This window comes from Pundamilia nyererei, unplaced genomic scaffold, assembly GCF_000239375.1.
Source record: "Pundamilia nyererei isolate P.nyererei 1_Seehausen unplaced genomic scaffold, PunNye1.0 scaffold00067, whole genome shotgun sequence".
NCBI lineage: Eukaryota > Metazoa > Chordata > Actinopteri > Cichliformes > Cichlidae > Pundamilia > Pundamilia nyererei.
The window spans coordinates 3,000,015-3,012,329 of NW_005187468.1; the positions used below are offsets into that span (position 1 = coordinate 3,000,015).

At 42.1% G+C, this 12,315-nt stretch overlaps 1 protein-coding gene across 1 annotated transcript in view; it reads right to left on the reverse strand.

Annotated features, from left to right (window-relative positions):
* Window positions 1–12,315, reverse strand: part of erfl1 (Ets2 repressor factor like 1) — a 32,236-nt gene that overhangs the window by 4,758 nt on the left and 15,163 nt on the right. The window contains exons 2-3 of the mRNA XM_005736208.1: window positions 2,181–2,254; window positions 1,253–1,487 (exon numbers count right to left, since the gene is read on the reverse strand). Of these exons, the coding sequence (XP_005736265.1) occupies window positions 1,253–1,487; window positions 2,181–2,241 (296 nt within the window). The 5' untranslated portion in view covers window positions 2,242–2,254. The remainder of the gene's footprint in view (window positions 1–1,252; window positions 1,488–2,180; window positions 2,255–12,315) is intronic.

A 12,315-nucleotide genomic window follows, 5' to 3' on the forward strand; every position in this document is an offset into this window, starting at 1 on the left:
CTATTTATCAATTGAAGAAATAATGTGAGCATCACGTTACACTATCAGATGAGCTCGAGACTTTTTTGTTTCCAGAAAATTAGAAATTTGTCGGAATGACACCATTTGACATGACACCAAAAGACATCACCGTTTCCAATAGCAAAGCACATTCACAAAGAGGTGGGACAGCAAGAGAGGTCTCCATGGTAACGACCCCCAGTGTCTCCCGCTGGGCATGTCAGGTCGTCATCGTACCAGTTTCCTTTGCCACCCACAGAGGTGTCACAATGTACAATCTGCCAGGATGCCACGTTGATCGGCAGCAAAGGAAAAACATGGAGCCATCTGGCCCAGGTAAAAGCTGAGTGCTCAGGTGGAGGAGCGTAGGGGGTGGGGGCGAAGTGGGATGCGACAAATTAAAAAAACCTGCAGATGTCTTGTTGTGAAATACAAGTTTAAATCTGGTTTCCTTGTGGACTTTTTGGACTCCTTTGTGTGAGTGCAGCCACAGTGAGCGTGCTAAACACAGAATTCATGAGACAACCTCAGCATTAAATAGTGGTGAGCTCATTATGCAGGCACACTATATCAACAAACACAGCAGCGTGTACATATCTGCATGTATCCACACTGGCTGAGCCCAGTGCAATGATGTGTACATGTTTTGCTTTGCGTGGCAATTGTGCCATGGCCCTTAATTGAGCAATTAAGTAAGGCTAATTAAGAAGGCTAATTGTGGCCCCAGCCAATTTATAACAATTAAACTCTGACGACAGTCCCCATTAACGAGAGGCCGAAGGAAAGCAGAGGGAGGGGGTGGGGTAGGGGAACAAGTTGGGTAGTGGGTATTTGCATAAGAAGATTGTGTGTGACTGGCTGGGGGTGTAAACTGCTGAAGGTATGGAGTGTGGCATTGTTTTAATCACCTTCAGCAAGTTCAGTGTCGAGTAGTTTTGCTGTTCTGAAAAAGTCCAATTTCACACTGGGGCTTAATTTTGAAATCCCTATTGAATTTTTTATTTGGCAGCTTAATGGTGAACTTTCCATTAGGATGTCCAGAGATAAGGAGAAATTGAGGGTATTGACGTTCCCCAGGAAAAATCCCACCTTTATCTTTCCATTTTTGCCAACATGGAAAAGAGAGATGTTAAGTGGGGATTAAATCCAACAAGAGTAAACAATTTATGGAAACCGCAGGGTTGTAGCCTGATTTATCTGATGCAAACAGTGCGGTTGCCTGACATTCAACACATCTCGTATGAACACATACCTCAGAGCCCTGCTCAGTTTGTCATAGTTCATGTGAGGTTTGCATTTCCTTATCCCCCACAGTCGGGCCACCTCGTCTGGGTCCTTGATGACAAACTCCCCATAGTCTCCCTGCCAGGCTATCACCCCTTGGTACTCTTCCTTCTGCAGGAGCTCTAGGATGAAGTGCCACAGCTGGATCTGTCTGGAGCCGGGGCTCGACTCGGGCTTGTAGGCCCACTCTGGGAAGGCGATCCCTGGGCAAAGGGGAGGAGGAAGAAGCAGGGTGAGGTTCATGCCTGTTTGTCCAGTTGCTCACAGGGAGTGTGTGCATGTGTGTGTGTGTCTGGGGGGGGGAGTTCGCTGTCTGAATGACTGATGAGTGATGGAGGTGAGGGATGATGTGTTTAATATCACAGCACGTGCCTTGAGCAATGTTAGTCTGAGCTAATGCCCTCTAGCCTCAACAGATTGGTCAGTGGGATGATGACAGCTCACTGGGAGAGAGCTGACTGATGCTGCTCAGGTCTGAATTTTAAAAGCCAACTCTATGACCATCAGAGATGAAGTTAAGTAGCTTTTCGACTCAGGCCAAAGTGAATCTGGCACTAACTAGCCTTGTAAATACATTACACATTGAACCAATTACTACCAGAGTCTGAACTTGTTTGGCAAACATGAATGTGTATGGTTAATCTTTTTAAATAGATGAATATTGGGGATGAATTTCAACATGCAATTTTAATAATGAAGTAGCTGCTTCTTAAGTATTTGCTTGTTTTGGCTGTCTGGGTTCACCCAATTTACACATGTGGCTTAGGACTAGATTTAAAGATAAGTTGAAAGATTTTAAATGTTACAAATAAGAACTTTAAGGAGATTTGATGCAGAAAAGCAAGGATGTAATAGTCTCCTGCCTTCATGTCACTAACTTTGATGAGAGTACCGACCTGGCGTCCAGAGGGCGGGCACCGGGGGGAGCAGCAGATCACTGACGCAGTTACAGTCCATGCCTCCACAAAACCTGGAACAAAACAAAAGAGAGAGAAGGCATTAACTTTTACAAATAAAAAACAGAGAATTTTGCAGAGATGTATTTGCTTAAGCCAGTTTCAACTACCCAGCATGTTTATTGCATTTATTACACCAAGTCAGAGTAGAAGAGAGTACATTTTGTTGAAACTGAAGGTATTGCATAAGGGTCTAAAGGCGCAACATGAGTTCAAAATGATACTTTAAATCGATGTGAAATATAGCAAGGTTATGTTTCATATGTCTTTGGTAGAGATCAGGTGTTTGATGGATGTGGCCACCTGAGGCTGTGTCTGATGCAACGTGGTGGACATCCCTATAGTGCATTTATGAACAGGAGGAATTAAATAGACTTTTGAAAACCAACTTGAAAACTGAGCCACATTATACATTAAAACTTGGGTTTTTAAATATATAATAGGACTTGGTTATTTCTTAGTGAAGTTTTAAAAGTATCAAAAAAATCTCATGTACAAAGTTATGTTCGGGGCTATTAGAGGTTAGGTTTAATTGTCTGCCAGATGAGGAAAGTTTCAAAAGGATTTAAAGGGCTATAGTTTTTGGTAAAATGTCTTTCATATCACCTTAGGTATCCTAGGTAAGTCAGGTAAGTACTACAAATAGTGCCAAATTGCATAAAGATTTGAACATACAAGAGTGTCGTTTTATTAGTTGATTGAGTTAGAGCTATTTTAATTGTCGGATGTACTGTTTAGTAGTCACTGCATAGCTGAGTGTGAACAAGCAAAAGCGAGAAAACACTTCACATCTGTACTTGTAATATTAAATTATACCCCCTATAATTATAGTATATGGTTATAAAAAACTACACGTTTTTTTTAAAACACACAAAATTGTTGGAATAAAAGTCAGAAATGATGCAGTGAGTCCAGTGAACACATCCATGTTTAACATCACAAGAAAATAAACTGTCCAAACTATTTAAAAACCTGATTTTGTTTTTACTTCTGTGCATTTTGAAATCTGAAGATTTACAAAAAACACCCCCAAACTTTTATTTTTTCACCCCATCACATCGCTTCATGCTCTGCATTGAATGTTGAATGATACGTGCACGTGTCAGTGAGGTAGGGTAGGCCTTTTTATAATACAAGAGCTTATGATCATAAGGCCTCCTAAATATATTCATATAGACATCTGCTGATGCGAGAAGATGAGGAGATCTTGGTGTTTCTGTGATGAAGAGGGGAACTCTGAGATGGAATCTAGTTTGGATATCACAGTTTCATCAGGGTTGTTTTACAAAGCTCAGATGGAAGAGATAGCCTGCTGCTACACTGGTATCTTTAATGCTGGCCTCTCTATCTCTCCCTTCACTCTCTGCCTCTATTTAATTATGCTCTGTGAATTTTGGATTTTCCCTCCAGCATTGAAATGAAACGTGAATTATTAAGGTGTGTTTGTATAAATTATTATTGCTAACTCCAGGCATTTCTCACTCTCTCACTCTCTGACTCTTTCTGTCTCACGTTCGCTCTCACCCCGCTTCAAGCCTTTGGATTGTGGCCCCGCTCGCTGTCTCCTCTCTCCCCTCCCCTCCCGCTCTTCATCTTCCTTGTTTTCAGTCTGCTCTCTCTGTCTATGAGTGCAGAGCTGACATTAATTCTATTTATTATAATAATCATTATTATTTTTACTCTTATTGTTCCTTTTCTCTCTTTTTTTTTTGGTCATTAAACTATCTGGAGACTCTGTCTGCACTCATCCCGTGCGACTCATTTTTAGAAAAGGATCAAATATTTTGATTAGACCATTTACCAGTAGGATATCAAAATACACCCCGCTGTTCACATGTTTGGAGATTTTTGAAAACATTTAAAACTGTCATCTTTCCATGAAAATGTTGACCTCATCTGACAGGAAGGCCGTTGCGAAGATTGGTCTTTACAAAATGAGATATACGTTGTGTTGGAGGTAGCAATCCATAACTTTCCTCTTCCCCGTGGGCTACAGGTCATCAATACTGCATCATCTCTTTCATTTGCCGTATTCTCATGGTCCACGGCATGTATAAGCTCATCTCCTCTGCGGGAAACATATATGTGAGCTCCTGTCTTTCACAGTCTTTCCAACTTCCTCTCATACCACCTACGCATTACCTCAAATCTATACTCTTCCTTCCCTTTTCATATCCAACAGCATATCTATACAGGTGACTCCTCCTTTCCTCTTTCCCACCTCCTTTCTATTCACACACCTATCCACTGTCTTCTCCCCCGCCCTCCCTTCCACTCCACCCTTCTCCCTCTCTTCTGCTCTGTGTGTTTTGCTTCGGCGCAGTAATTTTCCGTTTGATTTCGGAGGTAATGCATTTTTTACAAATCAAAGAGGAAGCCAGGCTACCCCCCCCCCTTCTCCTCCTCCTCCTCCTCCTCCCCTCACTCTCTCCCTTTCTCTCTCTCTCCCTCCCTCCCACCTCTTCTTCTTTCCCTCCCTGCCCAGTCTCCCGTTCTCGCCCCCCCCTCGGCCCCCCAGGCCAGAGAGGAGATAAAGGAGCCCCCATCATTTCCTTGTTAGTTTTGATTTGGGCAGCACAGGGCTTTCAAGTTCCCCCCATCACCCCCAGAAACATTATAACTAGCAGCCCAGGGAATACTGCTCCTCATACACACACACTCGAACACACACATGCATGCACAGACTGTCAGATACAGACACTCACAGATTGTAAGGGATTGTGCATGCACAGTAAACACAGTCTCAAGCAGATATGGCACAAATACGCAGGCATTCAGGTAGCCGTCACACACACACTGTACGACGCAGCACACAAAGTAAGACATGGAGCCCATAGATATTGACTGAATCAATATCGGCACACTAACACAGATCTCACCGAGCTGAAAAAGAGAATGCACTTTGTTTACTAAAGATTCTGGTTTACTGATAGAGAGATGTGGGCAGAAAAAACACTGCTTTATTTGGACAAAGAGACACAGAGTCCAAACAAAGGACCCCTCTCCCACAAAAGGTCACCTGTGAAACCCAGCGTGGATGATGGATCACACGGCTACCGGTGACAATAGTAAGCACACTCAATAGATTCACTAAGTTACTTCACACAATCACATCTTCACAAAAACACCTCAGCTGTGTTCCTACACATAATCTGAAGTGTAGGCCTGCACTAGATCTAGCAAATGGATCATTACTGCTGGAAAATCTCTGGTGTATTGATGATTCAGAGGCTTTTCTATAGTTTAACGCTTGAAACAGTGCACTTTGTTTTTTGTGACTTTAGGACACAACAACATTGCAGGGATACACAAACTTCCTGTGTCATGGCTGAAAGGTTAAAGGTTTCTGCTGTTGTCACTGCTCAACATGTAAACCTCAGAAATCCCTCCACATTTGCTCTCTGTACTTACTTTTAGCCATTTTCAAAGCCTTAGAGAGTGAAAATTATGCACAGTGCAACGCCCTCAAAATTCATACAATATAAGAAATTAAGCTGTCTGCTAGCAAACCCACAGTGCAAGGTACTATACTGTTATACTGCTCACTGCAGATTTACTAATGATTGGAGAGGAGATAAAATGCATTTTTCACTCAGTTTATTTCTCTTCTTCTTGAATTTCACACAGTGCAAATAAAGTTCAGTCGCTTCCTATAAATAACCTTTCAGTCATGTAATGCCAAACCTGTTTTGATCATTGGAAAACTGCTTTGGAAAAAAAGGACAATAGGACAAGCAGATGGGTCTTCTAAAGACAAACTCCTACATCAACGAGAGCAATCGTTTCCATCTATTGTAAATGACGAGGGACAAAGTCCAAAGAAAGAAAGATGAAAATTACTACAGTGTTGCAATGACCAAATTGGTATGTTTGCATCATGTTCAGGTAAACGTGTGCGTGAACCATCCTTCTTTCAGCAGTAAACTGAAACTTGTATTTTCTCAACTGATGAACTTCCTGTGACCTCTCGACTTTCTTGCCCAAGTGGGGACTAAGAGTAAGAAAAGGACTGAAAAAGCATATCCAAGAGTCAGGATTGGACCAGTCCCACTGAGTTTTAAGAGGTCAGTCTCGCCACAAAGGTCACAGATTTGTATTTGTAACTTTTGCATGTATCTCCCAAACATCAACTCTGTAACAATGTTGCTAAAGTAAAGGCAGAACTGGCATACTTGTGACGCCAAGGTTAGTAGGACACTGACGGGAGTGAAAAGAAACCAGTGTGAGGGATATACTGTAGTACAAACTACGTTTTGAAATTCTGCAGAGTGACTGGGGTAGAGCGAGGAAGGAGGGCAGCCTGACATTCAGGCAACATTATGTCTCCAGTGCTGTCTAAAGAAGGAAAGAGTGATGGGTCACGATATAAAAAGATAGAAAAATGTGAGAGGCATGAAAAGTCTGGCCTCTCCCGCTTTCTTTTTCCACTAGATGAAAAGGACTCTGTACATCTGTCTCATCTTCCTTTTTTTGGTTGCCCCTGAAAAAGGCCCGACTGAAAACTCTCTCTCTCTCTTCCTTTCACTCTGCTTGCCTCTCTCCTGCTATCTCTGTCTTTCTCTCTCTGTTCCTCTCCCTGGTTAGCTCTGACACACTGGTCAGCCTCAGGGTGGAAGAACAGAGGGACTCTGCTATGGGTTTGTTAGAGGAGATGGAAAGAAGGAGAGAGGAGAAATGAGGAGAGAGACAGAAGAGAGAGGAAGGAGGAGGAGAGGAGGAAAGGGGGTTGGTCAGGAAGAGGGAAAAGAACCTATCTATCCAAATGTTGAAGAGAAAAGTCAACACAGAATTAAATTCTATCCATACACTGGCCTATAAACCTTCTTATTTAGCTTAAGTTCCATCTTAATTACCAAAAAACATTCTTTATATGATTTTTAAAAATAATATTTAGTTACATCTTAAAATATCAAGCTACAAATTTTGTTTTGAAGCCCAAATATGCATCTCATCTACATCTTGTTTGAGCATCCAATTAAAAAGGTTCTTTGGATTTTGTATGTGACAAACAAAAAGTTCTACGTGCTTTTTCAAACTAAGACAAACAATGACTGAAACCTTGCCATCAACAAAATTAACTTCCCCTTTACATAACGAAAAAAAGAGTCAACTTCAGCATCCCAAAGACTCTCAAAACTTCACAAGTTAAAAATTTGGTCTCAATTACTAGGTTTTTCAGACAATTTGACCTGTTCACAGGATATTACACACTCGATGAATCATAAAACATTAAAACCATCACTGGTTGTTTGTTTTTTTTAATTATTGATATTTATTTTTTTGTTCTGCATTTCATGTTGTACATTAAGGTTTTCACTTTTACCATTTAAGCTTTGAATCTGTGAAAATCCATAAAAAATGAAAAAAAGATTACATTTTAATCACTGAAACTGCACAGATAATCACAGCAATACTGATCATGTTGCAACTTATAGCCGCTAGATTTCCCCACAATCCCTCCTTTGTACCTTACACACCCATCACACTGCAATGTGAAAGAGTGAGAAATCAGTGCAGTCACTATAATAGGAGCAGGCAGCGGTGCAGCAGCATCAGTGTATTTAACCAAGACATATCGTTACAGGAGTACTGGCTGAATCTAGTTGTTCTCCCACAGAGCACCCATTACTCCACACTGCAGGGGCAAAGCTAATACTGAGTCCTTCACACTGAGACAGGCTATCATCTGACAGGACTGCCCGGCCAGAATATCATCCAGTGAAATGTACTTTGAAAGATACAGTAGAGCAGCGGTACAAGATGTGACAACAGAGGCAGGGAGTAATAGGGCAGAGAAATATTAAAGTCCATATCTGAAAACTTAAGAAACATAATTTCACACTGAACTGTTTGGTTCACGGCTTAAGGAATAAGGCTGGGTTTAGAATTTGCATCAAGTTCCTAAATCTATGAATACATAGCTTAAAGTCAACGCTGAGCACAGATACCCCTGCTGAAAATATGAGTGCTTTAAAATGAGTAAGAACTTTATGTGTTCTTTCATGAGTTGAGCTTTGGAGATTTTACTACATTATATCACTACTTTAAGTCACAGAGTAACACCAGGAGTGTGTGAGAGGGATTGACTGTAATAAATGAAGTGTTGGCAGAAAAAATATGTTAAAAGGTCGAATATCATGGCTCGTTTCTTGGGCTAATTGTAATGGGGTATGATGTGCATATTTGGCTTTTATGACAAACGCAACACCTTGCGGTTTTAAAAAGAAGAAGAAGAAAAGGCCAGCTCAATTCACGGAGAGAAGTTTAGACTCCAGCTCGGGTCATAAACAGAGTACTTTGATAAATAAGGAAACCTGATTTTTTTTCTCCAGACTTTCACGATCCGTGGTGAACTCCAACAAGTTTAAGAAGAGGTGAGTGAAGATGAGGATGTTGAGCGCGTGAAAACGGCATTAGTATGATATAGAACGCTGGCCTTAAGAAAATAAGGAAAAGAAGGGGAAAAAGGATGAAGAAAAAAGTATCAATCGATAGGGTTAAATTATTCATCGTCATTAATTATCGATCGCTCTCCGCTGCCGGCTCGTCCGCCTCGCGCCAGAGTTGAAAGGAGGGAAAGCGCGCTTTATTAAAACCGGCTCGAGCCTCATTGTTTCATGTCCCGCGGCAAAGAAAAAGCTCGAGTTTGGCTCTGCCCGCGCCAGTAGAAAAATACACACGCGCGCGCGCGCACACACAGACACCGCTCCATCTCCCTCCTCTGCTTTCTCTCTCCCTCTCTCTCCTGACGCGCGGGAGGAGCTTTTGGGAGCCTCGCGCGGTGTTCACGGGGCGGCTGTGTCTCGCGTGGATCGATGAGGGATCAATGGCTCGCGCTGACTAATAGCCAGAGAGCGCCTTTGATCTCGCGGCTGAGAGATCAAAACCTGCGCGAGAGGGAAGAGAAATAGGAAAAGAAACTGCGCCGGCGAGCTGACCTTCACACACACATGCGCACGCACGCACGCACACACACACACCGATGCACGCAAAACCCACGTAGCGTCACTCGCGCGCGCAGCTTTTCGGAATTTGATATCCTATCCAGGATATCCTACCAGCGAACAAACTGAGAGATGCATTGCAAATCAAACTGCGGGCGAATATGCATCGGACACATTTGGAATATTAACCAATCTGTCTATAGGCTATTACTGAGAACCTTCACGCTCACTACACTACAAACACGTCCAACAAACGCACACACCACCCTGTTTCCCACTCAGAGTTGTTGCTCTTGACTATTTTTTCCTCAGACAAGGTGATGCAGTGAGACCAACAGATCCTTCTGTGGTTTCCAGCGATCGCACGAGTGTCCTATAGGCTTAAGTCCAGAGAAGAAAATACACTGTCTGATCTCGCTCAGTGTTTATGTGTGATGGAGAGCGGAAGGCTTTAATTGAGTTGAGTATGTTCAGGACATGAACGCAGGTTGCTCAGATCTTCAGTTAATTTCCCAAAGAAAACCGTGTTGGGACTGAAGCAATACTAAGGCAGATCAGAAGCTGTGTGATCATTATAACTTACACAGTGTTTGAATGTGACTGCACTGTTTTCTGTGTGTTTGGGGTCATAGAGACCCTTTAGCAGCTCATAATGGTGTTTAATCACCTTCATGCTTAATGACACTTCCCCTCTAAATTAGTGATAACTGCTTTGGAACCAGTATGATTGAGAATTTAGATTTGAGGTAGAGACTCCAGCTCAAAGCCTGGTTATATGTTACTCTAAAATCCATCCAGCCATCCATCTCCTTCCCCTTATCTAATTCAGGGTTGCTGAAAGGGGGCTGGAGCCCATCCCAGCTGTCATAGGGCAAGAGACAAGGAACACCCAGGATGGGTTGCAGGGCTAACACGTAGAGAAAGACAACCATTCATGCTCACATTCACACCTACGGCCCCTTTGGAATCAGAAGTTCACCTAAACCAGTGCATGTTGTTGGACTTTTGGAGGAAGTCGGAGTACTTGGATAGAACCCACACATTCATGGGGAGAACATGCACACATCACACAAAAAGCCTCAGACTGGATTTGAACCCTTCCTGCTCCGAGGTACCGTGCCCTCTCTAAAACCCTACACAGGTAAATGTGGATTTCATTTATTTTCCCTTTTAGTTGCTGTTTTGTGCCAAACAGAAGGAGCATATATGCATAATCCACATAATAAACAAATCTTAAGACTTTTTTTCTGTAATAGAAATCCTTTAAATATTGGCTGAATTTTATATCCAAGTGTTTGTGTCAAGCACTTGGAGAAAAGTTCAGCAGTTTTGAAAAGGGTCAAAAGACAAAAAAACAAAACAACCCTGCTTCATTCTTTCATAAATTGCTCCTGTTAGTAATCATGAACCACAAATTAATTCCTTGCCAAATAGAATCTTATGTTCCACACTTTTAACTTGGGGAAGTCCACTTTTTTCTTCCTCTGTATCTCTCCTCCTCCTCATCACGCTGTCCTACTCTATCTCTCTCTTTATCCCCCCCATTCACTCTCCCTCCCCTCTCTGGTCAGTGAGTTACTCTCTCTATCGCTCTCACTTCCCGAATTAACCACTCAAGAAGTCACCACCGACTCAATCAATAGCTCATACATAAACCCTGCTATAATCGCTCCCCCTGCCTGTCTGTCTGCCCCCCACCCCCCTCATTCCCCTCTCCTCCTTCACCACATTCACCATCATCCACTCACAATCCCTTTCCTCCCCTTCCTTCATCTTTTTGTGTCTTCTTCCTGTCCTTGTCTGTGGATTTTAGATGCTCTCTTCTCATAATTATCAAACCTGTCATAAACATTAAGAGCAGCAATTCTGATATTTCTATTTAAAAATAACTCCTCACACCTTTCCTGCCTTTGCACCCTCATCAGGCAATTTGACATTGTGATAAAAAAAAAGAAGTCTTGTCATAGAAGTAATGTATCATATGGGCACTTGAGAAACATATTTCCAACCACAAGAGTATAAACCATAAGTTTTAAAAAGGTCATCACACGTTTTATGTACAACACTATGTCAGATTTTGTGCGTTTATGGATTCTAAAATGACGCAGTTTTGGTTCTATTTGGTTCGGCTACTTAATAAAATCTTAGTAAAATAATGCACCCAAATTGTATACCACCAGCGCTGATTGAATAGTGTTCCTGGTCTTTAAACAGTTCAACAACTTTTACTAAGACAGCAGTGACAAGCACCCAGCGTTGGACTTCAGAATAATGTCCTTGTTTGTTAATGAACTAAAAAGTCTGAAATTTTAATTACGTGAACAAGTGATGCACAAAATGAAGCGCAAATAGCCTTCATAACTCTGAGGACTTCCAGAGGCCTCAGCTAACACAAAGTCGCTCAAAACTTGGACCAGTAAACATGTCTCAAATCACATCCTTGAAACCCAAATGCACAAAGAACCAGCTGAAAGCTAATACAGCCCAATATTACTGTGTGCCTTGTACTGAATACATAATATGAAAGGTGACCTGATGCTTCTTTGGGAGTGTTTTGTTGTTGTTTTTTTTACTTCTATGCTCTCACAGGCTTCTATATTCCTTGTGGGACTTCATATTTGTGTAGCATCCCTCTAAAATTTATTACAGGAGCAGAGTAATTCTTTTAAGTGCAAGGGCACTATCGGCCTATGTTAGCGTGTCCAGCCTGAATGGGTCTAGTATTGCGTTATAGCAAAGACAAGGAGACATCAATATTGCATTATCTCATGTTTAACTGTGAGACACAGATAGTTGTTTTGGGGGCCTTAAAGATATTGTATTACCAAAGGAGATGCAGACGCACACACAACTACATGAGGAGGAAAAAAAGTGAGAGGGAGAGAGAGAGAATAACACACAGAGAATTTTAAAATTATAAGGCCTCTACACACCCTCTGCTCATACCCCTTCTATCTCTCTTTCTCTATCTTCCCTCGCTTCTTTTCTGCCTCTCTCTCCAAAGTCTTTGATTCGTCCGTACGGTTTGATCTGCAAGAGAGCGAGTTTTGTAAACACATTTTTCACGATCATATAGCCACGGGCAAGGGGAGCGTGAGGCGCGGAGGAAGAAGAAGGAGAGGGAGAGACTC